Source organism: Macaca thibetana, chromosome 3 (genome assembly GCF_024542745.1).
Source record: "Macaca thibetana thibetana isolate TM-01 chromosome 3, ASM2454274v1, whole genome shotgun sequence".
Lineage (NCBI taxonomy): Eukaryota > Metazoa > Chordata > Mammalia > Primates > Cercopithecidae > Macaca > Macaca thibetana.
In genome coordinates, this window is record NC_065580.1 from 92,139,597 (window position 1) to 92,162,717 (window position 23,121).

The 23,121-nt window shown below is 36.5% G+C and overlaps 1 protein-coding gene across 1 annotated transcript in view; it reads left to right on the plus strand.

The window, feature by feature from the left end:
* Positions 1–23,121, plus strand: part of DNAH11 (dynein axonemal heavy chain 11) — a 372,580-nt gene that overhangs the window by 66,490 nt on the left and 282,969 nt on the right. Inside the window, exons 21-25 of the mRNA XM_050784822.1 lie at positions 8,780–8,938; positions 9,854–9,937; positions 11,274–11,432; positions 14,288–14,410; positions 15,163–15,285. Of these exons, the coding sequence (XP_050640779.1) occupies positions 8,780–8,938; positions 9,854–9,937; positions 11,274–11,432; positions 14,288–14,410; positions 15,163–15,285 (648 nt within the window). The remainder of the gene's footprint in view (positions 1–8,779; positions 8,939–9,853; positions 9,938–11,273; positions 11,433–14,287; positions 14,411–15,162; positions 15,286–23,121) is intronic.

The window sequence follows — 23,121 nt, forward strand, 5'->3', positions numbered from 1 at the left end:
TAAGAAAATAATTGTGTGAAGTTTAGATTTAGGAGCTGGGCACCTTTCTGTGTTGCTCATCTAGCCTGTCATCCTGAATTCACTTCATGCTGGAGATAGTCTTAACTCCTTCGCCGGGTGCAGCTGACAGAGCCCTTACCTCTCTTTCCAAATTTTGGGTTGAATTTAGATTTAATTGCTTTAAACTTATTCAGAAAACACCATTCTATAGCATCATGTTGCCTCTTTCACTTGGCAGAAGGAAATTGGTTAACATATTCATTGAAAAGGGAGTAGGTTAGAGTATGCTAATATACTTGGTTTTATTTTTTATTTTTTTAAGATTATGTCTAAATTGCAGGTGGTCTGAACAGATTGTGGATGGGGAAACGTTTTTACTTGACTAACCAACATGCTGTATGTAAACATTTACTACAGTTATTTATTGAATTTTATCATGTTCCTGCTATACTATAACAGCATATAGTTACATATTGAAAAGTCAGAGATGCTTATGCTTGTAACTACAGGAATATTTTGAATGTAGTAGGGCTGGGTGAACTTTTTCTTAAAGTCATGTTGTTGGTGTATTTGTTCAGCAGACATATCTAATGTTAATCTAGTTAGACTCAGCGAAAGTCCTATGAATTCTTGCTCTGGGCTGGTATAGTGGACCCTGGTACTGAAGGCATCTCAGTCCACAAGACAGAAACCACTGACTTTCCACAAATAAGGGGAACAGTGCAGTGAATCCCTCCCTTTAAAATGAGGCTCGGTGGTAAAGTGCTACCTTTTCTTCACAGCCAAAGATATAGTAACCATCTAATAACCAGCTAAATTAACATAACTGGATATTTCTTCCTTTCCTTTCCTTTCCTTTTCCTTTCCTTTTCTTTCTTTGACAGAGTCTTGCTCTGTTGCCTAGACTGGAGTACGGCAGCATGATCTCAGCTCACTACAACCTCTGCCTCCCAGGTTCAAGTGATTCTCCTGCCTCAACGTCCCAAGTAGCTGGGACCACAGACAGGCACGCATCACCACACCTGGATAATTTTTGTATTTTTGGTAGAGACGGGGTTTTGCTGTGTTGGCCAGACTGGTCTTGAACTCCTGACCTCCAGTGATCTGCCTGCCTCAGCCTCCCAACGTGCTGGGAATATAAGCGTGAGCCACTGTGCCCGGCCATAACTGGGTATATATTTCTAGGAATAATGGAATTAGTATACATAATAGGAAAAAAAATGATTAAAAAATAAATCAAAGGGATATTGACTTTGGAGATTATGGTAGACCAGACATTTTGAAAAGCCCTCTTTCACAAAACAGATGCTGAACACATACTCACAAATGTGTAATTTTTAATCTATTGCTGAGCTCGCAAGAACATAAGACAAATCTCTAAAGGACAAGAAAAAGTAGAGGCAAATGCCGAAGCCTGTGCTGCTGTAGTGAAAATGAAAATATCAGAAGTCTAGAACTATGAGATTAAGTTTCTCATGGAGAAATAGAAGATGCTCTTAAGGGTGATACCCTCATTGGAGAGTGAGCTAGGGAAGGTCTGCAGCCTGCAAAGGAAGCCTATGAGTCTCTATGGGTCTTCACTAATGCTCAGAGTAGGGTGAAAAACACAGAAAATGATGCTCTGGGAGTTTGTTAACATATTCCTGTTCTCACAAGGGTCTATGGTCCAGTTTTATACTACCCGTATGATTAAGGAATTTCTAAGCCAGGAAATTGAAATGGTCACAAGTATCTTCCTAGCAACTAGTAGAAGCAAACCTAAATCATCTCTGGAAAAAAGCACTCTCATTCAGTCTCTTTAGGGGGTCCAACAGATTAAGTTCAGTCAAATATGAGTCCACAATAAAACAATAAACACACCATTACACATAAGAGTCGGTTGAAATAAACTACAGATATGGATCCATACAAAGCTTTAGATATTAGAAGGAAATAAAAGATAATATTGAAAAAAATGAGCAAGTTCTCAGTTTTGAGACTATCAACAGTGATCAGTTGAATTTGAAAAAGGGCCAGATACTTATGAAAATGAAAAATGCAGTTGTGAAAAAAAATACAACTCAGCAGATGGGTTAAAGAGCTCATTAAAATTGGAAAGAGAATTAGTGAAATACAAATTACATTGGAAGAAATCACTTAGAATGCAGGAATAGGTGTAAGGAGATGGAAAATATAAAAGAGCTTAAAGGACACACAGAAGTTAGAATGCCATCCAGCTCTTCTATTGGTACTTCCTGGAAAAGAGAATGAACAGAATATAGTCTGCAAGACAATAGCTGAGACTTTTAAAGACTAGTTGTGATGGTTAAGTTTAGGTGTCAACTTGACTAGATTAAGGGCTACCTACAGAGCTGGTAAAACATTATTTCTGGGTGTGTCTGTGAGGACACAGGAGAGACTGGTTTGTGAGTTGGTGGACTGAGTGGAGAAGATCCACCTGCAGTGCGGGTGGGCATTGTCCAATTGGCTGGGGGCCCAGATAGAAGAAAAAGGCAGAGGAGAGGCAAATTCACTGTCTCCCCTGGAAAAGGAATACTTTTCTCCTGGTCTTGGACATCAGAATTCCAGTGTCCCTGGACTTTGGACTCCTGGACTTGAACCTACAGCCCCCCACCCTCAGCATCTGGTTCTTAGGCCTTTGGCCCCAGACTGAGGATTGTACTATCAGCTTTCCTGGTTCTGAGGCCTTTGAACTTGCACTGAGCCACACTACTGGATTTCCAGCTTGCAAATGGCTTATTGTGAGACTTCTCAGCCTTCATAATCGTGTGAGCCAATACCCCTAATAAAACTTCCCTCATATATCTATTTGTTTTTCCCTGTTGGGTCTATCTTTCTGGAGAACCGTGACTAATACACTGGTCAAAACATGAATCAATAGATTCAGGAAATTCACTGACTCCCAACCAGGATAAATACAAAGACTGCATCTAGACACATCACAGTGAACTGCAGAACACCAAAAGCAAAAAGATTTTCAAAGCAACCAGATAGAAAAGACTGGTCACTTGTTAGAAATGATGATTAGGCGAAGAGCATGCTTCTCATTAGCAAAAATGAGAGCCAGAAGGTAGTGGATGATGTCTTTCAATTCTACTGGGAAAAATTATATCTCAATAACAGTGAAATGAAGATATTTCAGGTAAACAAAAATGTAACATATTTACCACCAATAAGCCATCACTAAAATAAATAGCTCTAGTTATTTATAGTGAACCATCACTAAAATAGCTCTAGTTATTTATAGTGATGAATAACTAGTTTTACTCCAAACAATGCCAAATTTGGTTCTTAGAAAAGACTAACTCTGTGGACAAACCTCTGGTGAAATCATCAAGGGAAAAACAGAAAAAAAGGAAAATTAACAGTATTAGAATAAAATAGGGAATGATTGTACAGAAACAGCAGACATTCAAAAATATAGAGCACTATTAACAAGAAGCTTAAAACCTTAAACAAAATGGATAAATTTTTAGAAAAACAGAATTTACCAAATTCTGTGCTGGAGTGAAGTAGAGCTGAGACCGGAGTTGGGCCTTCTATGGCAGAGGGTAGTCAGGGGTGAAGGCCAAATTGAGCTGATTTTCCTGCTGCTGCTAGGAGGAGGCCTGCTAGTGGAAGGAGATTTAAGTTAGAATTTAGGGCTAATATTTGTTGAAAGTCTCATGAGTTGCAATGTAGGAGAAATCATGTTATGGCTAGGATAAGACCAATGTCACCAATGCGGTTGTATAGGATTGCTTGGATGGCTGCTGTATTGGCATCCGTTCGAGCGTGTCATCAGCTGATTAGGAGAAAGGATATAATTCCTACGCCTTCTCAGCCGATGAAGAGTTGGAAAAGGTTGTTGGCGGTGACTAGAATTAGTATGGCAGTGAGGAAAATAAGGAGGTATTTGAAGAACTGGTTGATGTTTGGGTCTGAGCTTATGTACCATAGTGAGAATTCTATAATGGACCAGGTAATGAATAGTGCGATTGGAATGAATATTATGGAGAAGTAATCTAGTTTAAAGCTTAATGTTAGATTTAATGTTTGGGTTATTACTCAATGTCAACTCCAAATCGTTGTTTCTTGGTTTAAGAAGATGTATAAAGTTGTTGAAGGAAGACTAGTAATAAAAGCATATATTACGGTTATTTTCACATAGTTTGGGTATGAGCATTTTTTACTGGGGTTAATGAGGGTGGCAAAAATTGGAAGAGTTAGGGAGATGAGGGTTGTTATCATAATAGGAGTGTACATGGTTATTACTTTTATTTGGAGTTGCACCAATATTTTTGGCTCCTAAGGCCAATGGATGGCTGTCATCCTTTAAAAGTTAAGAAAACTGTAATTTTAAGTACGGAGACATGGATTAGCAGTCCTTGCGAGTTTTCTTGGTAAATAAGAAGTGGTAAGCTTCTATAGTTAGATTCATAGTCTAATGTTTTGATTAAACTATATTTACAGGAAGTAAACCCTAGAATGATGTTGGGGTTGAGGGATAGGAGGATAATTGGAGCAAGGTGTATGAATATTAATATGTTTTCTCGTGTGAAGGGGGGTTTTATGTTAATTATGTGGTGTGTAAGTGTTCCTCGTTGTATTATGATGAATATGTGGAGAGAGTAGAGAGCTGTGATTAGTATGTTAAGTCCTGTTAGTATGATGGTAATATGGGATCAGGAAAATGAGGTTGCGATTACAAAGAGCTCGCCTAGTAGATTGATAGTGGGGGGTAGGGCAAGGTTAGTAAGGTTTGCTGTGAATCATCAAAAGGCTATTAGTGGGAGTAGGATTTGGAGTCCTCGGCATAGTAGTATGATACGGCTGTGGGTACGTTCATAGTTTGAATTAGATAAGCAGAAATATATGGAGGAGGTGAGTCCATGGGCAACTATAAGGATGGTTGCGCCAGAGAAGCTTCAGGGGGTTTGAATAAGGGAGGCTACAATTACTAGGGCTATGTGACTTACAGAAGAATATGCGATGAGTGATTTTAGATCTGTTTGTCGGAGACATGTTGAGCTTGTTATGATTATGCCTCATAGGGATAACATGAGGAATGGGTAGGCTATGTTTTCTGTTAAGGGGTTAAGAATGGAAGTGAGTCGTATTATGCCGTAGCCACCTAGTTTTAGGAGTACTGCGGCAAGAACTATTGATCCTGCAATAGGGGCTTCAACATGAGCTTTGGGAAGTCATAGGTGTAGACCATATAGGGGTATTTTTGCCATAAAAGCTATTATACATGCTAGTCAGGTAAAGTCGTGGGATCAGGTGGTTGTTAGTTTTTGGTCTGTGAGTGTTAGTAGTATAATATTTAATGAGCCTGTGTTGTTGTAGGTATGGTTTAGTATGATAAGTAGGGGTAGGGAGCCGGTTAGCGTGTAGAATAGAAAATATGTGCTTGCGTTGAGACGTTCTGTTTGGTTTCCCCATTTAGTGATGATAATTATGGTAGGAATAAGGGTAGTTTCAAATAGGATGTAGAATATAATTAGTTCTGTAGCCATGAATGTCAGAATTAAAGTGATTTGTAGAAAAATTATTATGGAAAGGTAAAGTTTTTTTTGTGATGGGGGTTCGTTGCATAGGTGATATTGGCTCGCTATAATCATGAGAGGTAGGAGTCAGGCAGTTAGCGTTAGGAGGGGTGTTGTTAGTGGGTCAGAGGATAAGTAGGTTGAATGATTAAGGAGGTTGCTGTTGGTTTGGTTGAAGAATAATAGGGGAATGAGGCTGACAGCTAGGCTGTATATGGTCAAGTTGATTCAGATTATATTATTTTTGGAAAGTCATGTTATAGGCAGTAGTATGGTTGTGGGAATAATTATTTTTAGCATTGAAGCAGGCTTAGGTTGTGGATATAATCTAATCCGTATGTATTGGAGATTGAGATTAGTAAGGCAAGACCTACTGCTGCTTCGCAAGCGGCAAATACTAGCAGGATAATGGGTATGATGTTGATTAGAGGGAAGTGTATGTTCGAGGCAATAAGGGCAACTATGATAAAGAGTGATATCATTATTCCCTCTAGACAGAGGAGAGAAGCTACTAGGTGTGAGCGGTAGGTTAATATGCCTAGGAGTGAAATGGTAAATGCTAGTATAATGTTTATATAGGTGTTTATATAGGTCTCAGTAAATCTGAGTAGTCATATAACTATTCAAACTTAGCCAGCACGAAAATAAAAAGAAAAATATTAACCAGTTATTAAAACACAGAAAAAAAAAAGTTTCAAAAGAGAGACTAAGAAGCCCTGATGGCTTTACAGGTGAATCTTAAGAAGCTTTCAAGAAACATCCCATTCACAAGATTCCAGCAACCTGAAGAAGAATGAACACTCAAAAATTATTTTATGAAGCATGTCTGATTTTTATAAACCCATAGTATAAGAAAGGAAAAAAATAGAGATCAGTCTTTCTCATGTACATGTAGATACAAACATACAAAACAAAGCAATCAAATACCAATATACAAGTTTTCATTTAAGGAAAATAAGTTTCACTTAACATTAGAAAATCAGTATAATTAATTGCATTAACAAATTAGGAAGAAAAAATCATATGATTATCGCAAGAAATGCCAAAAGAACATTAGCTATCATTCAACATTCATTCATGATAGAAACACTTAGAAGACATTTTTTACCTAATAAAAGAATTAAACCTCTACGTAAAATACTATACGATAGGGAACATGAAAGTTCCTAGTAGCATTAGTAATAAGGGTGAAATATAGGAAAAGCCAAAATGACTATTAGAAGTAAAAAAAAAAGTGCATATTCATATAATGTAGTACTGTGCAGTAGTGGAAATGAGCTTCACACACATCATCGTGAATATATAAGTGAACATAAATATCAATTGAAACGTGACATATGTAGTAAACTACATTTCACGAACATAAATTTTAATATCTAGCATTTAGCAGTACATTAATGTGAAAATATAAAAATTAGACTATTACATAAAAAATTAGGTTTTGTGGTTAAATAGTAGGGAAAAGGGATAAAATTGAGAAAGGCATTAAAAATTATTAGTCATATTTCTTAGGCTAGATGGGGAGCAAACTCATATCTTTTTACGTGTATAAAATGTTTCATAATAAAACATTTTAAAACTAAGAATTGCAGTTCTTGTTTGTGAAGATATAACTTGTGAAAATGAAAGCAGGATACTAATATTCTTCTTTACATAGTAGGAAATGAAGAGAGCAGAGCTGGGGTTGGGAAGATGTTAGGCAAGGGCAGAAAATTTCAGGAATAAGTTCACAAGACTTCTTGTACAACATGGTGACTATAGTTAATAGCAACATATTGTATTTTGAAAATTGCTGAGTACATTTTAAGTGTTCTTACCATAAAAAGTGTGAGATGATGAGGTATGTGAGGTAATGCATATATTAATTAGCTCTATAGAGCCATTTCACAATATATAGATTTGTTTTGTTTTGTTTTGTTGAGACAGAGTCTCACTCTGACCAGGCTGTAGTGCAGTGGCACGATTTCAACTCACTGCAGCCCCAACCTTCCCTGGTCTCAGGTCATTCTCCCACCTCAGCCTCCCGAGTAGCTGGGACTACAGGCACATGCCACCATGCCCAGCTAATTTATTTTTATTTTTATTTTTTTGCACTTTTAATAGAGATGGGGTTTCGCCACGTTGCCCAGGCTGGTCTCAAACTCCTGGGCTCAAGTGATCCACTCACTATGACTTCCCAAAGTGCTGGGATTACAGGCATGAGCCACTGTGTCCGGTCTCGCAATTTCAAAGCATCATGTTGTACGTGATAAATATGTACAATTTTTATTTGTCAATTGAAAAAGAGTTGAAGGTTGATGGAACACAAAAGCATTAAGTATGGGTATTTAAAATTCAAAGAAACTGAAGCCATACAATTGTTGAATCTTGGGAGGAGGATGGGAGAAAATAGAAAGTGGAAAAACAAAGTCAAATCCTTCTTTTGCAAAGCCAGTAGTAACCTAATATAATGTCTAAATGTGATCAATCAAGAGAGAGCAGCTTGAGCACAGAATTGGGAGTTACAGAAATAGCATCCGAAAGAATGAGAGTGAACCTGAAGGATTGCTTTCCTGCCTTGCAAATGCTCCTCTACACCTTGAACTTTTACCATGTAAACATAGTACCATTTTGTTAATTAAAGATGAAAATTAAGAGTTGGTTCATCACAAAAGAAAAAACATGCCAGTATTTAAGTGTGGTGTAAAATGTAAACTGTTCTACATAGATGGCATATATAAGTGAACCTTGATAGTCATATGGTGATGTTTTCATACTGGGCTGTGTTTTTAGCTTTGTGCTTTATTTCACAAATTCTCTTCAGTGCATTTGATATTATTGATAATCTGTAGGGTATTTTTTAAATCTGAAAGTTTTAATAAACAGTCATTATTAAAAAGATAATTCATTCTTACGTGGAAGTTTCTAGAGCCCCACCTTTTGTTCCTCAGAGAATTCCCCAGTTCTCAGTACAAAAACCAAGAGGAAAAATTGTATTCAGAGAAATCTGATGAGGAGGAAATTTTGCTAAAATACGTGTATAGGGAGAGTATTGTTAAGTTACTGTGTTTAATAGTAGTCTATTCTCACTTTGAGTAGCTGAGTTTGCTCTTCTAAAACCTTCTACATTTTGCCAGTAATTATGCTGCAGATTTCTTTTTATTTTCCTTTTAAAAACAAAGATTGAAATGTGGAGATAACCAGAACTCCAGAACTGCGTGTCTTCTCTTTCTCTGGCAGTTTGTGTGCAGGTGTTTATGTTCTCTCCTTAGGCAAATCAAGAGCTCGAGGCCTTAGAAGAAGAAATGTTGCAGATGCAAGAATCTACTCGTCTTTTTGAAGTGGCTCTTCCAGAGTACAAACAAATGAAACAGTGTCGCAAAGAAATAAAATTGCTCAAGGGACTGTGGGATGTCATCATTTATGTTCGAGTAAGATGTACTTTTTCAAAATCTGCTTTTTATTTAGTAGTTCCTTTATATATGCAGTTTGTAGAGCCTGGGCATTCTATTTGGGTTTTGTAATGCCTTGAAATATGTGGAAATTAGGTCCCCACCCCAGCCCCAAATTAGAATTCATATATCTCTGTTAGTGGATTATTATTCTTTGAATAGCAGTTGTTTTTATTTTTAGTTCAGGATGAAACTTTGTATAATAAGCTAACTGCCTCAAATCCTTTGGGGAGATTGTATAGAATATAAATAAAAATTAATATATAAATATATATTACACATGTAGTCATCTGTGCATACCAACTCATACATATACCTATGCTTATACTTACATGCCTGGGCATATACAAACAGACCCTTACTAGAAATAATTTGTATATGGTTAATTAAGTTAAAACCTTAAGTGAAAAAATAAGTTCTAGGGAATGAGGCATATTGCAACAAGCACTATAATCTTTTAAGGTAATTGAAAGCCATATAGAAATATAATTATAAAATATGGTCAAGAAATGGTTAATGAGAGTTTTGTTTATAATGGATGAAAATTTTCATGTGAAAGCTTATTACATGTAGAATTGTAAAAGTCTGTTATTTAATCTACTTATCAGTTTATTCAAAGTACACAGGATTAAGTGATAATGATGGTATGTGTATGGAATTTATCATCGCTACTAGAAATTAATATATCATAATGTTTTAGCCTTTAGTTTGACATGTTCTGACAACTTTTTTGTTTTGGTGATAGGGAAGTTTTGACAAGTGCAGTTAATATTTAAAAAATTGACTTTCCACTGGATGATAGAGTTACTGTGTATCATCAGTTTATATATTTTGCTGCAGAGACTTGCTTTCACCAAATGTTGTTGACACTTTTATCTGCTTTTGCGTTTTCAGAGAAGCATTGATAATTGGACTAAAACCCAGTGGAGACAGATTAATGTGGAACAGATGGATGTAGAACTCAGAAGGTTTGCCAAGGCGAGTTCCATAACTGTCTATTACAACAATTTATCTTTCTCAGCACCACCTCCTTCCATCTCCCCTAACCTAGTATCTGGTGTATTGGGCTGCATGTACTTATTTACTTCTAACAGAGTGATAACAGACAGTGTTTTTTTCACCCTTAGTCAGTTGCACTTCTAATCAAGCCTGCCTTTCTGTGAGTGAATTGATAGAAGCATATTAGGGTTAATGAATTTATGAGAAGCTACTCTAATTATGAGCTTCCTACAGCTTCCTAGAACAGAGAGGAACATTATCAGGGCCAAGGGGTCAGACTTCTGAAAGCTTTTGATTTCTTTACTTAGCAACCATAAACATTTTGTATCTGAAAAGGTACCTTTTGGTTCTGGAATTTGGGCAACTAATAGGAATATGCCACCTCTGGATTTATGTGGAATACTGTGATCTCTGTTCTTATTAATGACTCTGGTATCCCAAGGGAGCTCAACATATTACAGAACTGAGCCGATTGTAATTTGGTACTTACTGGACTTTGATATCTTTTCTGCATAGCAGTATGCCCTCTGAAGACAGAGCATCTTTGGATAAAGCCAGAATGCATATCAGTGAAAGGCAGTTAAAAGTGACAGGGCCATTTGCTTTTTTCCACCCCAGGGCTTCTTTGCTTCGGCTCCTATCCACTCTCGCCTGTATTTTCCCCTATATTATGCCAGTCCCAAAGACCCAAACTAAAATGTCCCTTCATTCTTTTGGATGTCATGGGGTCACATTGCCCTTTATTTAGTGCTGAGTTCTAGTTATTTTCTTATGGGTTTTCTCATTCACAATTGCTGATGTCGTTCCTTGGGCTGAGAGGACCAGCCAAGTCAAGGGACCTATTTGGCATTTTAAGATGGTGAAATATTTAAGTTTCAAGAAACAGGCACTCAAAGGTAATCATCATTCCAAAGCTATTGTTTAAATGAGTCATGTATTCCGAAGGAGATCTTAGTAATCCAATAACAGTCTGTTTTCATTTATTTATGTTTATAGAGGAAACATTCTTTATTGCACGTGTCCTGTGAACTCTGTTACTTACCTGTGTTTCCTCATGGGACATTCAGTTAGATCTTGTGAATGAGAAAGCAATGTATCCAAGTGGCTTGTACATAGTAGACTTGCAATGTACAAATGAGTGGATCCCTTTCCGTTTCTCTGGTTTTGGTCCTTGGTCTAGGAGTTCAAATGCTTTCACTCTTTTCTAATCCGGGAGTTGGGAAATGTATGTTTATTCTTCCAAAGGAGGCAAATTATTAATATATACTTGTTGTTATATCTTTGGAGCCAGGTTTTATCCTCCACTTTTCTTTAGGAAATTGGGTCACTCAACAAGGAAGTCCGCATCTGGGATGCTTACACAGGCCTGGAAGGCACGGTTAAGGATATGACAGCCTCCCTGAGGGCCATCACAGAGTTACAGAGCCCTGCCCTCAGGGACAGGCATTGGCACCAGCTGATGAAAGCTATTGGGGTCAGTATCCTCGGTCTCACTAATTGAATATTTTTGTGACTGTGAAGTGTTACTTCTTGGTTTGCATCATCCAGGATGAAGTGTAATTTATGAAAAGGTCTCTAGTCAGACGTAGGAGATCAAGCTCTTTGAGGGGACCAGTGGTCTGGATGCCCAAGGTCCTAGTTCTTGCTCCCCTTTTTTCTCTTACTGGCTATGTGACCTTAAGCAAGTCACTTAACCTCTTTCATTTGAGTTTTGCTTTTTAGTAATCAAATGGGAAGGGATGCTATCTGCTCTTATACATTAGGGGTATCTTGCAAGGAATAAGTGAGATAATATGAAAACATTTTATAGAGCTAGCCATCTGGTGAGATGGCTGCAAAGAATCTTTCTATGGAAAGGGTCACAAAGCATAAAAGTGAATTTGTGGGAAAAAGGAATCCAAAATTGTGATTTCTTTTTCACCCATAATTCATTTAATAATGGTGCCTTTTTTTCATGGTCTTTTGATGATTTTGATTTTATTGCAGGGCATAAAGTGGTTTCTCATGTGTCCAGGCCACTTGAGCTTCTATTTTCTTGCCTTTCTATGTCTATTGAAAGCAAATATAACAACCTTATGCACTCTTCACGGAAGATGACCTTTATGAGTTTAAAATATATAAAAAGTCTAATATGTGTATGTTTTCATTAAGCAAATCAAGAGTTTGAGGGGCACACTGAAGAAAGACTCTCAGGATGTGAAGGGGTGTTGCAGAGTAGGAAAACGGGCAAGGGCATTGTGGAGAAGTGGGGACAGCCTGGGCTTTGTGGTTCTAACCCTAACACTTAGCAGCTCTGGAATCTGGGACAAGTTGCCTGTTCTTTATGACTCGGTTGGCCCTTTTATAAAATAAATATAATACTTCCCATGCAGACTGGGCGAACACATTGGAAATTTTATATATATGTGTGTATATATACACACACCCACACACATACACATAAGTATATATAATATATAAAATATAGATGTACACACATATATACACATATATTTAAAACACACATATGCATACACATATATACACATAGTCATGCACTGCATAATGACATTTCAGTCAGTGCTGGACCACATGTACTATACTGGTCCCATAAAAAGATACTGTATTTTTACTGTAGCTTTTATATGTTTAAGTATGTTTAGATACACAACTACTTAGCACTGTGTTATAATTGCCTGCAGTGTTCAGTAACGTGCTGTATAGGTTTGTAGCCTAGGAGCATGGCATAAATGGCATAGCCTACTACACACCATCTACCCTAGTTGCATAGTAGGCTATGCTATCTAGGTTTGTGCAAGTTCACTCCATAGTGTTCACACAATGACAAAAATCACCTAACAATACATTCCTCAGAACATATCCCCATTGTTAAGTGATGATTGACTATATATAAAGGACCTAGTATGTAGTAAGTGCTTAATAAATGGGTCTCTGAAGCTATTGTCACTATTGTATTTTTTATAGAGTCTTTTAGACATTGGCTATTTAGACTTTGTAATTAATTTGTGCATTCAGAAAATTTGTATCGAATCTTTGAATGTGTAGTAGATTATGTGCTCTGCTCCCCATCCCCTTCTCATATTTCTGCCCATAAAATTTTGTCTCAGCATAGCCTCTACTTGCCTGTGTTATGCCTTTTTGCCAGCTAGAAAAAGTCGCCTGCTCTGACAGACAATTTAGAAAAAGGCACCCTCCTCCAGGCTGTCCCCAGGACAGCAGAGCAGAGGCTGGATTCCATCTCCATTTGTCATCTGGGCTGGTGTCCATGTTCAGTACACAAATTGCACAACTAATCAGGGTGGCCCTATTACACATCTCTGCTCATTCCTTCTCAAGGGCAGACCTAGCTCCCTGGTCCCAGCAACTCTAGAGTGAGGCCAAAATTGACACAGAGATAGCCTGGCAAAACTCATCTGGTTTTCTCAGGACTTTCCAGGTTTTAGCACTGAAAGTCTTACATCCCTGAAATCCACTTGCTAGAAACCCCTCAGTCCTGAGCAAACGAGGGCGTTTGGTCCTCTTATGCAGAGGGATGGATGGTACTGAAGAATGTTAGAGGGTAGGGAGGGGCAGAGCAGACAGTGGCAGCGTCCCAGAAGCAGTTCTGGATATTCTTAGCAAAAGCAGGAAAGAAAATGGCTTTCCTGCAACCCTGTGGCTGTCTCAACTCTTCACTTTCAGGAGACATGAGTGAGTTTGGGTATGTCAAAGAGCTGAGGATGTCTTCAAGACCAAATATAGGGTAGGGAAGGGTAGTCAATGTGAGAGAAGAGGAGTCATTGTCACAAGGCAATGTGGAAATGAGAATTATTTTTCACATGGTAAATATGAAGAATGACACTATGAGTAAGAGTATTTTTTGCCAATGAACTGAGATTAAATTAGTGGTAAAACTAGATTAAATCACAGAAGCAGCTGGGAATTATGTTCAGTGAATAGGGTTCTTCAGGAAGAAAAGACAAATGAGCCACTATCTGATTCCTGGGATTTCAACCAAATTATAATAAATGAACAATGAGATTCTCTTTAAAAATGGGTTTTGTGGGCAAAGGAGCTAAGAAACGTGCTGACAAGGGAAAGATATGAAACAAAGAAAATAGGGTAGCACAAAAGTGACTAAACCTTGGCCCTTGCTTCTGGCAGGTGATGCCTCAGGAATTGTGAGTTAAAAAGGAATGTCTTAGATTGTCCACATCTTTCAAGACGAGAGATGTATTCAGCACCTGACTTGAGTATATTTTAGTTAGGATTCATTTTACCAGCCTTTAGGCAAAAGGAACCGTTAATGTATGTGGAATATAAAGTCTATCTTTTTTTCACCCCAATCAGGTCAAGTTTTTAATAAATGAAGCCACAACTTTGGCAGATTTGTTAGCACTGCAGTTACACAGAGCAGAAGATGATGTCCGAAGGATTGTGGACAAAGCAGTGAAAGAGCTGGGGACTGAGAAGGTAGTGTCCTTGGGCTGGGTCATTTCTACTTGGTTAATTTTGGGTATTTGCATAGAAGCCAACTTAGAGAAAAGTCCTTTTGATGTCCTGGGAGCCTGGAGAGATGAGTCCCACTTTGTTCCTTGCTGTTCATTAGGTGTGGGATGAGCAGGAACTAGGATCATTCTAAGCCATAGTAAAACAGGAGGATTGGTCCTGTTGATGATGATGATAATAGCAGAAAATACTTACATATCCTTAATATAAATAAAGCCACTCTAATGCTTAGAGTGGCTTTATTTATATTAACCCATTTAATCTTCTGAGGTGAGTAATAGTATCTCTCTTTTACAGATGGGGAAACTGAGGTATACAGAGGTAATTAACTTACCCAGATTCACACAGAACACTGAGATTCACATTTAAGGCGTTAGCTATTTCATGCTGGCTAATTTGTAAATAATATCTACCAAACATTTAGGTAATCATTTAAGTCCCTTCTTGCTCTCAAATTCTGTTTTGGTTAGGGATGATAAACTCACATTCAATAGAAGTTTGATATCCGTGTGATGCTCATTCCTTTGATGTGATAATATTCATTCTTCAAACCCCATCACTGTGAATTACTTGGAGGAAAAAACTGAAGCCAATAATATTTGATATCAGTTTGCATTTTTGAAAATCGAAAAATAATTAATTCCAGATAATAGCCTAGATGTTGATTCTCAATTAAATTTTGTGCACATTAATTAATTTATATTGTTGATTACTAGGTTATTAATGAAATCAGTCAGACCTGGGCAACCATGAAGTTTTCTTATGAAGTTCACTATCGAACAGGCATTCCATTACTAAAGTCTGATGAACAACTTTTTGAAACTCTAGAGCATAACCAAGTAAGATGGATATTTTTATTGCACATGTTTTTTAAATTTTATTTTTATTTAACAAATAATTGTATATATTTATAGGGTAGAATGTGATATTTTGATACATGTTTACAATGTGAAGTGATTAAATCAGTCTCACATACTTAACATTTTTTTTTTTTGTGGTGAAACGCTTAAAATCTCCTTTAGGAATTTTGAAACATACAATGTGTTATTATTTATTATAGTCACCAACTGTGCAATAGATCACTAAAGCTTATTTCTCCTGTCTAACTGAAAATTTGTACCCTTTGATCAACAGCTCCTCTTTCCCCCTCCCCCAGGCTCTGGTAACCATCATTCTACTCTCTATGAGTTCAACTTTTTTAGATTTCATGTATAAGTGACATCATGCATTATTTGTCTTTTTGTTCCTGGCTTATTTTGCTTAGCATAATGTCCTTTAGGGTCATCCATGTTGTTGCAAATCAGGATTTTCTTCCTTTTAAAGGCTGGTGGTATTCCATTGTGTTTATATACCACATGTTCTTTATCCATTCATCTCACAATGGACACCTAGGTGGCTTTCATATCTTAGCTACTGTGAATAATGCTGCAATGAACCTGAGAGTACAGATATGTCTTCAGTCTACTGATTTCATTTCCTTTGGATATATACCCAGAGATGGGATTGTCAAATCATATGGTAAGTCTATTTTGAGTTTTCTGAGGAGCCTCCATCCTGTTTGCTGTAATAGCTGTATTAATTTACATTCCTACCAACAGTGCAAAAGGGTTCTCTTTTCTCTACACTCTCACCTACACTTATCTTTTGTCTTTTTGATAATAGCCATTCTAACAGGTGTGAAGTGATATCTTATTGTGTTAAATTTGCATTACCCTGATGATTGTGGATGATGAACATTTTTTCAAATATCTGTTGGTCATTTATAAGTCACCTTTTGAGAAGTATCTGTTTGGGTCCTTTTCCCATTGTTTTGATTAGGTTACTTGGTTTTTTGCTTTTGAGTTAAGTTTCTTATATATTTTGGAAATTAGCCCCTTATTATATCTATGGTTTGCAAATATTTTCTCCCAATCCATGCATTGTAGCTTTGCTGTGTTGTTCCCATTGCTGTACAGAAGCTTTTTAGTTTGATGCAACCTCATTTCTTTGTTTTTGCTTTTGCCTGTACTTTTGAAGTCATATTCAAGAAATCTTTCTGTAGACCAATGTTGTAGAGCACTTCCCCTAGTTTTCTTCTAGTAATTTTATAGTTTTAGGTCTTACATTTCAGTCTTTAATCCATTATGAGTTGGTTTTTTTATACGGTGTGAGATAAGGGTCCAATTTCATTTTTCTACTTGTGGATATCCCCTTTTCAAAGCACCACTTATTGAAGAAATTGTCTTTTCTCCATTGTGTGTTCTTCTAAATTTTGTTCAAAATCAATCTACCATAAATATGTAAGTTTATTTCTCGGCTCTGTATTCTGTTCCATTGATCAATGTGTTTGTTTTTATGCCTGTACCATGTTCTTTTGATCACTATAGCTTTGTAATAGATTTTGAAGTCAGGTAGAGTGATGCCTCCAGCTTTGTTCTTTGTGCTCAAGATTGTCTGGGCTATTCTAGGTCTTTTGTCATTTCATCTAAATTTTAGAATTTTTTTTCTATTTCTGGAAAACATTACATTGGAATTTTGATAGGGATTGCATTGATTCTGTAGATCTCTTTGGGGTAGTGTCTTAGTCTGTTTTATGCTGCTACAACAGAATACCGCAGACTGGGTAGTTTACAATGATCAGTAATTTATTTGGCTCACTGTTTTGGAGACTGAGAAGTCCAAGATCAAAGAGCTGCCATTGGTAAGGGCCTTCTTGCTGTATCATAACATGGTAGAAGGCGTCACGTGGTGAGAGAGAAAGAGAAGGTTGAACTTACTTTTAAAACAAACCCAGTCATGATAATGAACCCACTTTCTTTTACATGTTTTTTTTTTCTTTAAAAATTTTTTTGCACATGGTGACTGACAAGAATCCACTTTCTTAATATAACTAATTCAATAATGAGGGCAGAGCCCTCACAATATCTCTTAAAGGTCCCACCTCAAACACTGTTGCATTGTTGATTAAGTTTGCAACACATGAGCTTTGAGACACAATAGCAGGTAGTACAATAAATAGCAGGTAGTATGAACATTTTAACAATATTAAATACTGGGATAACTTTAAATATTGAATACCTTTCCATTTATTGGTACTATCTACATTTTTTTCATCAATGTTTTGTAGTTTTTACTATACAGATACTTCACCTCCTTTGGTTATATTTACTCTTAAGTGTTTTATTGTTTGATACTATCATGAATGGGATTGATTTCTTAATTTCTTTTTCAGATAGCTTGTTGTTAGTATAAAAGAATGCTGATTTTGTGTGTTGATTTTGTACCTTACAAGTATGCTGAATTCATTTCTTAGTTCTAACAGTTTTAGGGTGGAGCTTTTAGGATTTTCTAAATAGAAGCTTATATCATCAGCAAACAGACACAATTTCACTGCTTCCTTTCCTATTTGAGTGCTTTTTATTTCTTGTCTGATTGCTCTGACTAGAACTTCCAGTACTGTATTGAATAGAAGCATGAGAGTGGGCAACCTTCTCTTATTCCTGCCCTTAGACGAAAAGCTTTCGATTTTTTGCCGTTGAGTATATTAGCTGTGTGCTTTTCATTGTTCAGCCTTTGTTGTGCTGAAGTACATTCTTTCTATGCCAGATTTGTTGGGAGTTTTTAATCATGAAGTGATGTTGAATTTCATCAAATGCCTTTTCTGCATATATTCAGATGTTCGTTTCATTTTGTCCTTTTAAATATGGTATATCCCATTGATTGATTTGCATATCCTTGCATTCCTGAGATAAATCCCATGGATCGTGGTGAATGATCCTTTTTAGTGTACTGTTAAAATCAGTTTGCTAGTATTTTGCTGAGGATTTTTAAAATGTATGTTCATCAGGGATATTAGCTTCTAATTTTCTTTTCTTGTGGAGTGTTTTTGGATTTGGTATCAGGATAATGATGGCCTCATAAAGTGAGTTTGCAAGTATTTCTCAAGTTTTTTTGGAAGAGTTTGAGAAGGATTAGTATTAGTTCTTCTTTAAATGTTTGGCAGAATTCCACCATGAAGCCCTTCTGTTCTAGGCCTTTCTTTTGAGGGGAAATATTTTAGTATCAAATCAGTGTCTTTGCTCATCTGTTCAGACCTTTTATTTCTTCTTGATTCAGACTTTGTAGATTGTGTGTTTCTAGGAACTTAACCTTTTCAATTTGTTGGCGTATAACTGTTCATAGTAGTCTCTTATGATCCTTTGCATTTGTGTCGTATCAGTTGTCATAACTCTTCTTTCATTTCTGATTTTGAGTTATCTCCCTTTTTTCCTTAGTCTGGCTAAAGGTTTGTTGATTTTGTTTACTATTCAAAAAACCAATTCTTCATTCCATTGGTCTTTTTGTTGTCTTTGTAGTCTCTATTTCATTGATTACTGCTCTGATCTTTATCATTTTTTCCTACTATTGATTGTGGGCTTAGTTTGTTCTTCTTTTTCTAGTTCCTGAAGGGTTAGCATTAAGTTGTTTATTTGAGATTTTCTTGTTGTTGTAAACATTCATTGCTAAAAACTTCCCTCTTAGAACTGGCTTTGCTGCATTCCATAAGTTTTAGTATGTTGTGTTTCTGTTTTCATTTGTGTCAATATATTTAAAAATTTCTCTCTTGATTTCTTCTTTGACTCATTGGTTGTTCAGGAGCATGTTATTAATTTTCATGTATTGGTGAGTTTCCAAAATTCTTCCTGTTATTAATTTCTACTTTTATGCCACTGTGATTGGAAAAATACTTCATGTTATTTTTGATCTTCTTAAGTTTTTATCTAAGATTATCTGGCAGACTTAAAAAACATTTATGTTTTTTCATATGGATGCATAAGAGATGTTCATAATTTGGAGGTACATGTGATAACTTAATATATTCATATAAAACATAAAGATCAAATCAGTGTAATTGAGATGGCCATCATTTTAATATTTGTCTTTTCTTTGTGCTAAAACTATTGGAATTTTTCTCTTCTAGCTCTTTTGAAATACACAATAGATTATTGTAAACTGTAGTCACCCTACTGATCTATCTAACAGTGGGTCTTATGAGATCCACTTTTTAAAAAAATTTCTTACATGTGAGTGGGAATATGTGATATTTGTCTTTCTATACTTGCCTTATTTCACTTAACATAATTTCCATCCACATTGCTGCAAATGACATGACTTCATTATTATTTTTATGGCTGAATAGTATTCTATTGTATATACCATTCTTGAATCTGTTAGTGGGCACTGAGGTCAATTCTATACTTTGGCTATTATAAATTAGTACTGCAAAAAAACATAGAAATGCAGATGTTTTTTCAACATATTGATTTTCTTTCTTTTGGGTATATACCTAGTAGTGGAGTTGCTGGATTAAATTTTTAGTTCTTTGAAAACTCTCCATACTGTTCTCCATCGTGGCTATACTAATTTACATTTCTACCAACAGTGTAAAAGCGTTTCCCTTTCTCCACATCCTTGCCAGCAGCATCCATTGTTGCTTATCTTTTTGGTAAAAGCCATTTAATTGGGGTGAGATCATATCTCATTGTATTATGATTTGCATTTCTCTGATGATTAGTGATGTTGAGCATTATTTTCATATAACTGTTGGCCATTTGTATGTCTTTTTTTTTTTTGAGACAGAGTCTCACTCTGTCGCCCAGGCTGGAGTGCAGTGGCGCGATCTCGGCTCGCTGCAAGCTCTCGACTTCCGGGTTCACACCATTCTCCTGCCTCAGCCTCCTGAGTAGCTGGGACTACAGGCACCCGCCACCATACCTGGCTAATTTTTTGTATTTTTAGTAGAGATGGGGTTTCACTGTGTTAGCCAGGATGGTCTTGATCTCCTGACCTTGTGATCTGCCTGCCTTAGCCTCCCAAAGTGCTGGGATTACAGGTGTGAGTCACCGAGCCCAGCCTGTATGTCTTCTTTTGAGAAATGCCTATTCAAATTTTTTGGCAATTTTTAAATCAGATTAGGATTTTATTTTGTTTTGTTTTGTCACTGGGTTGTTTGAATTTCGTATGTATTCTGGTTATTAATCCCTTATCAGATGAGTAGTTTGCAAATATTTTCTCCCATTCTGTAGGTTGCTTCTTCGCTTCATTAATTGTTTCTATTGTTGTGCAGAAGCATTTTGTCTTGGCATGATCCTATTTGTCCAGTTTTGCTTTTGTTGCCTGGCCTTTTGAAGTCTTACACACACAAAAACCTTTGCCCACACCAATGTCCTGGAGCATTTCTCCAGTGTTTTCTTCTAGTAGTTTTATAGTTTCAGGTCTTAGATTCAACTCTTAATCCATTTTGGTTTGATTTTTGTTTACATTGAGAGATAGGAATCTAGTTTCATTCTTCTGCATATGGTTATCCCGTTTTCCCAGCACCATTTATTGAAAATACTGTCCTTTCCCCAATTGTATGTTCTTGGCACCTTTGTTGAAGATTAATTGGATGTAAATATATGGGTTTATATCTTGGGTCTCTATTCCGTTCCATTGGTCTCTGTGTCTGTTATTATGCCAGTACTATTCTGATTTGGCTACTATAGCTTTGTAGTAAATTTCTTTTTTTTTTTTTTTTTTTTTTTTTTTTTTAGATTTCTTTTTTTTTTTTTTAATTTATTTATTATTATTATACTTTAAGTTGTAGGGTACATGTGCATAATGTGCAGGTTTGTTACATATGTATACTTGTGCCATGTTGGTGTGCTGCACCCATCAACTCATCGTTTACATCAGGTATAACTCCCAATGCAATCCCTCCCCCCCGCCCTCCCCATGATAGGCCCCTGTGTGTGATGTTCCCCTTCCTGAGTCCGAGTGATCTTATTGTTCAGTTCCCACCTATGAGTGAGAACATGCGGTGTTTGGTTTTCTGTTCTTGTGATAGTTTGCTAAGAATGATGGTTTCCAGCTGCATCCATGTCCCTACAAAGGACGCAAACTCATCCTTTTTGATGGCTGCATAGTATTCCATGGTGTATATGTGCCACATTTTCTTAATCCAATCTGTCACTGATGGACATTTGGGTTGATTCCAAGTCTTTGCTATTGTGAATAGTGCTGCAATAAACATACGTGTGCATGTGTCTTTATAGCAGCATAATTTATAATCCTTTGGGTATATCCCCAGTAATGGGATGGCTGGGTCATATGGTACATCTAGTTCTAGATCCTTGAGGAATCGCCATACTGTTTTCCATAATGGTTGAACTAGTTTACAATCCCACCAACAGTGTAAAAGTGTTCCTATTTCTCCACATCCTCTCCAGCACCTGTTGTTTCCTGACTTTTTAATGATCGCCATTCTAACTGGTGTGAGATGGTATCTCATTGTGCTTTTGATTTGCATTTCTCTGATGGCCAGTGATGATGAGCATTTTTTCATGTGTCTGTTGGCTGTATGAATGTCTTCTTTTGAGAAATGTCTGTTCATATCCTTTGCCCACTTTTTGATGGGGTTGTTTGTTTTTTTCTTGTAAATTTGTTTGAGTTCTTTGTAGGTTCTGGATATTAGCCCTTTGTCAGATGAGTAGATTGCAAAAATTTTCTCCCATTCTGTAGGTTGCCTGTTCACTCTGATGGTAGTTTCTTTTGCTGTGCAGAAGCTCTTTAATTTAATGAGATCCCATTTGTCAATTTTGGCTTTTGCTGCCGTTGCTTTTGGTGTTTTAGACATGAAGTCTTTGCCCATGCCTATGTCCTGAATGGTACTACCTAGGTTTTCCTCTAGGATTTGCTTTGTAGTAAATTTCAAAGACAGGTAGTTTGATGCCTCTAGTTTTGTTCTTTTTGCTCAGGATGCTTTGACTATTCAGGGTCTTCTATGATTCCATATAAATTTTGAAACTTTTTCTATTTCTGTGGGAAAAAAGTCATTGGTATTTTGATAGAGATTGCATTGAATTTAGACATTGCTTTGGTAGTATTGTCATTTTAACAATACTCTTCCAATCCATGAGCATGGAATATCTTTCTGTTTTTTGTGTGTGTCTTCAGTTTCTTTCATTAGTGTTTCATAATGTTTCTCATATAGAAACTTTCGCTTTTCGTCTTTCACTTCTTTGGTTAATTTGATTCTTACATATTTGATATTTGTAGCTACTGTAAATGTGATTGTCTTCTTGATTTCTTTTTTCAAATGTTTTCTGTTGGTACATATAAATGCAACTGTTTTTTGTATGTCTACTTTATATCCTGCAACTTTCCTAAACTTGTTTATCAGTTCTAACAGTTTTTTTGGTGGAATCTTCAGGTTTTTCTAGGTACAAGATCATGTAATCTGAGAACAAGGCTAATTTGACTTCTACCTTCCAATTTGAATGCCTTTTATTTCTTTCTCTTGCCTATTTGCTCTGACCAGGACTTTTAGTACTATATTGAATATGAAGAGTGAAAATTTTTACATTTCCTTCTTAATTTCTTCATTGATTTATTGGTTAGGAGCATGTTGTTTAATTTCCATGTGTTTGTGATATTTCTAAGGTTCCTCTTGTTACGATTTCTAGTTTTATTTCATTGTAATCAGAAAAGGTACTCAATATGATTTCTACTTTTTAGAATTTTTTGGAACTTGTTTTGTGCCCTAAGATATAATCTATTCTGGAGAATCTATGTGCTGACAAAAAGAATGTGTATTCTGCAGCAGTTGGGCAGAATGCTCTGTGTCAGTCAGGCCTACTAGGTCTAGTGTGTAGTTTGATGTTTCTTTGTTGGTTTTT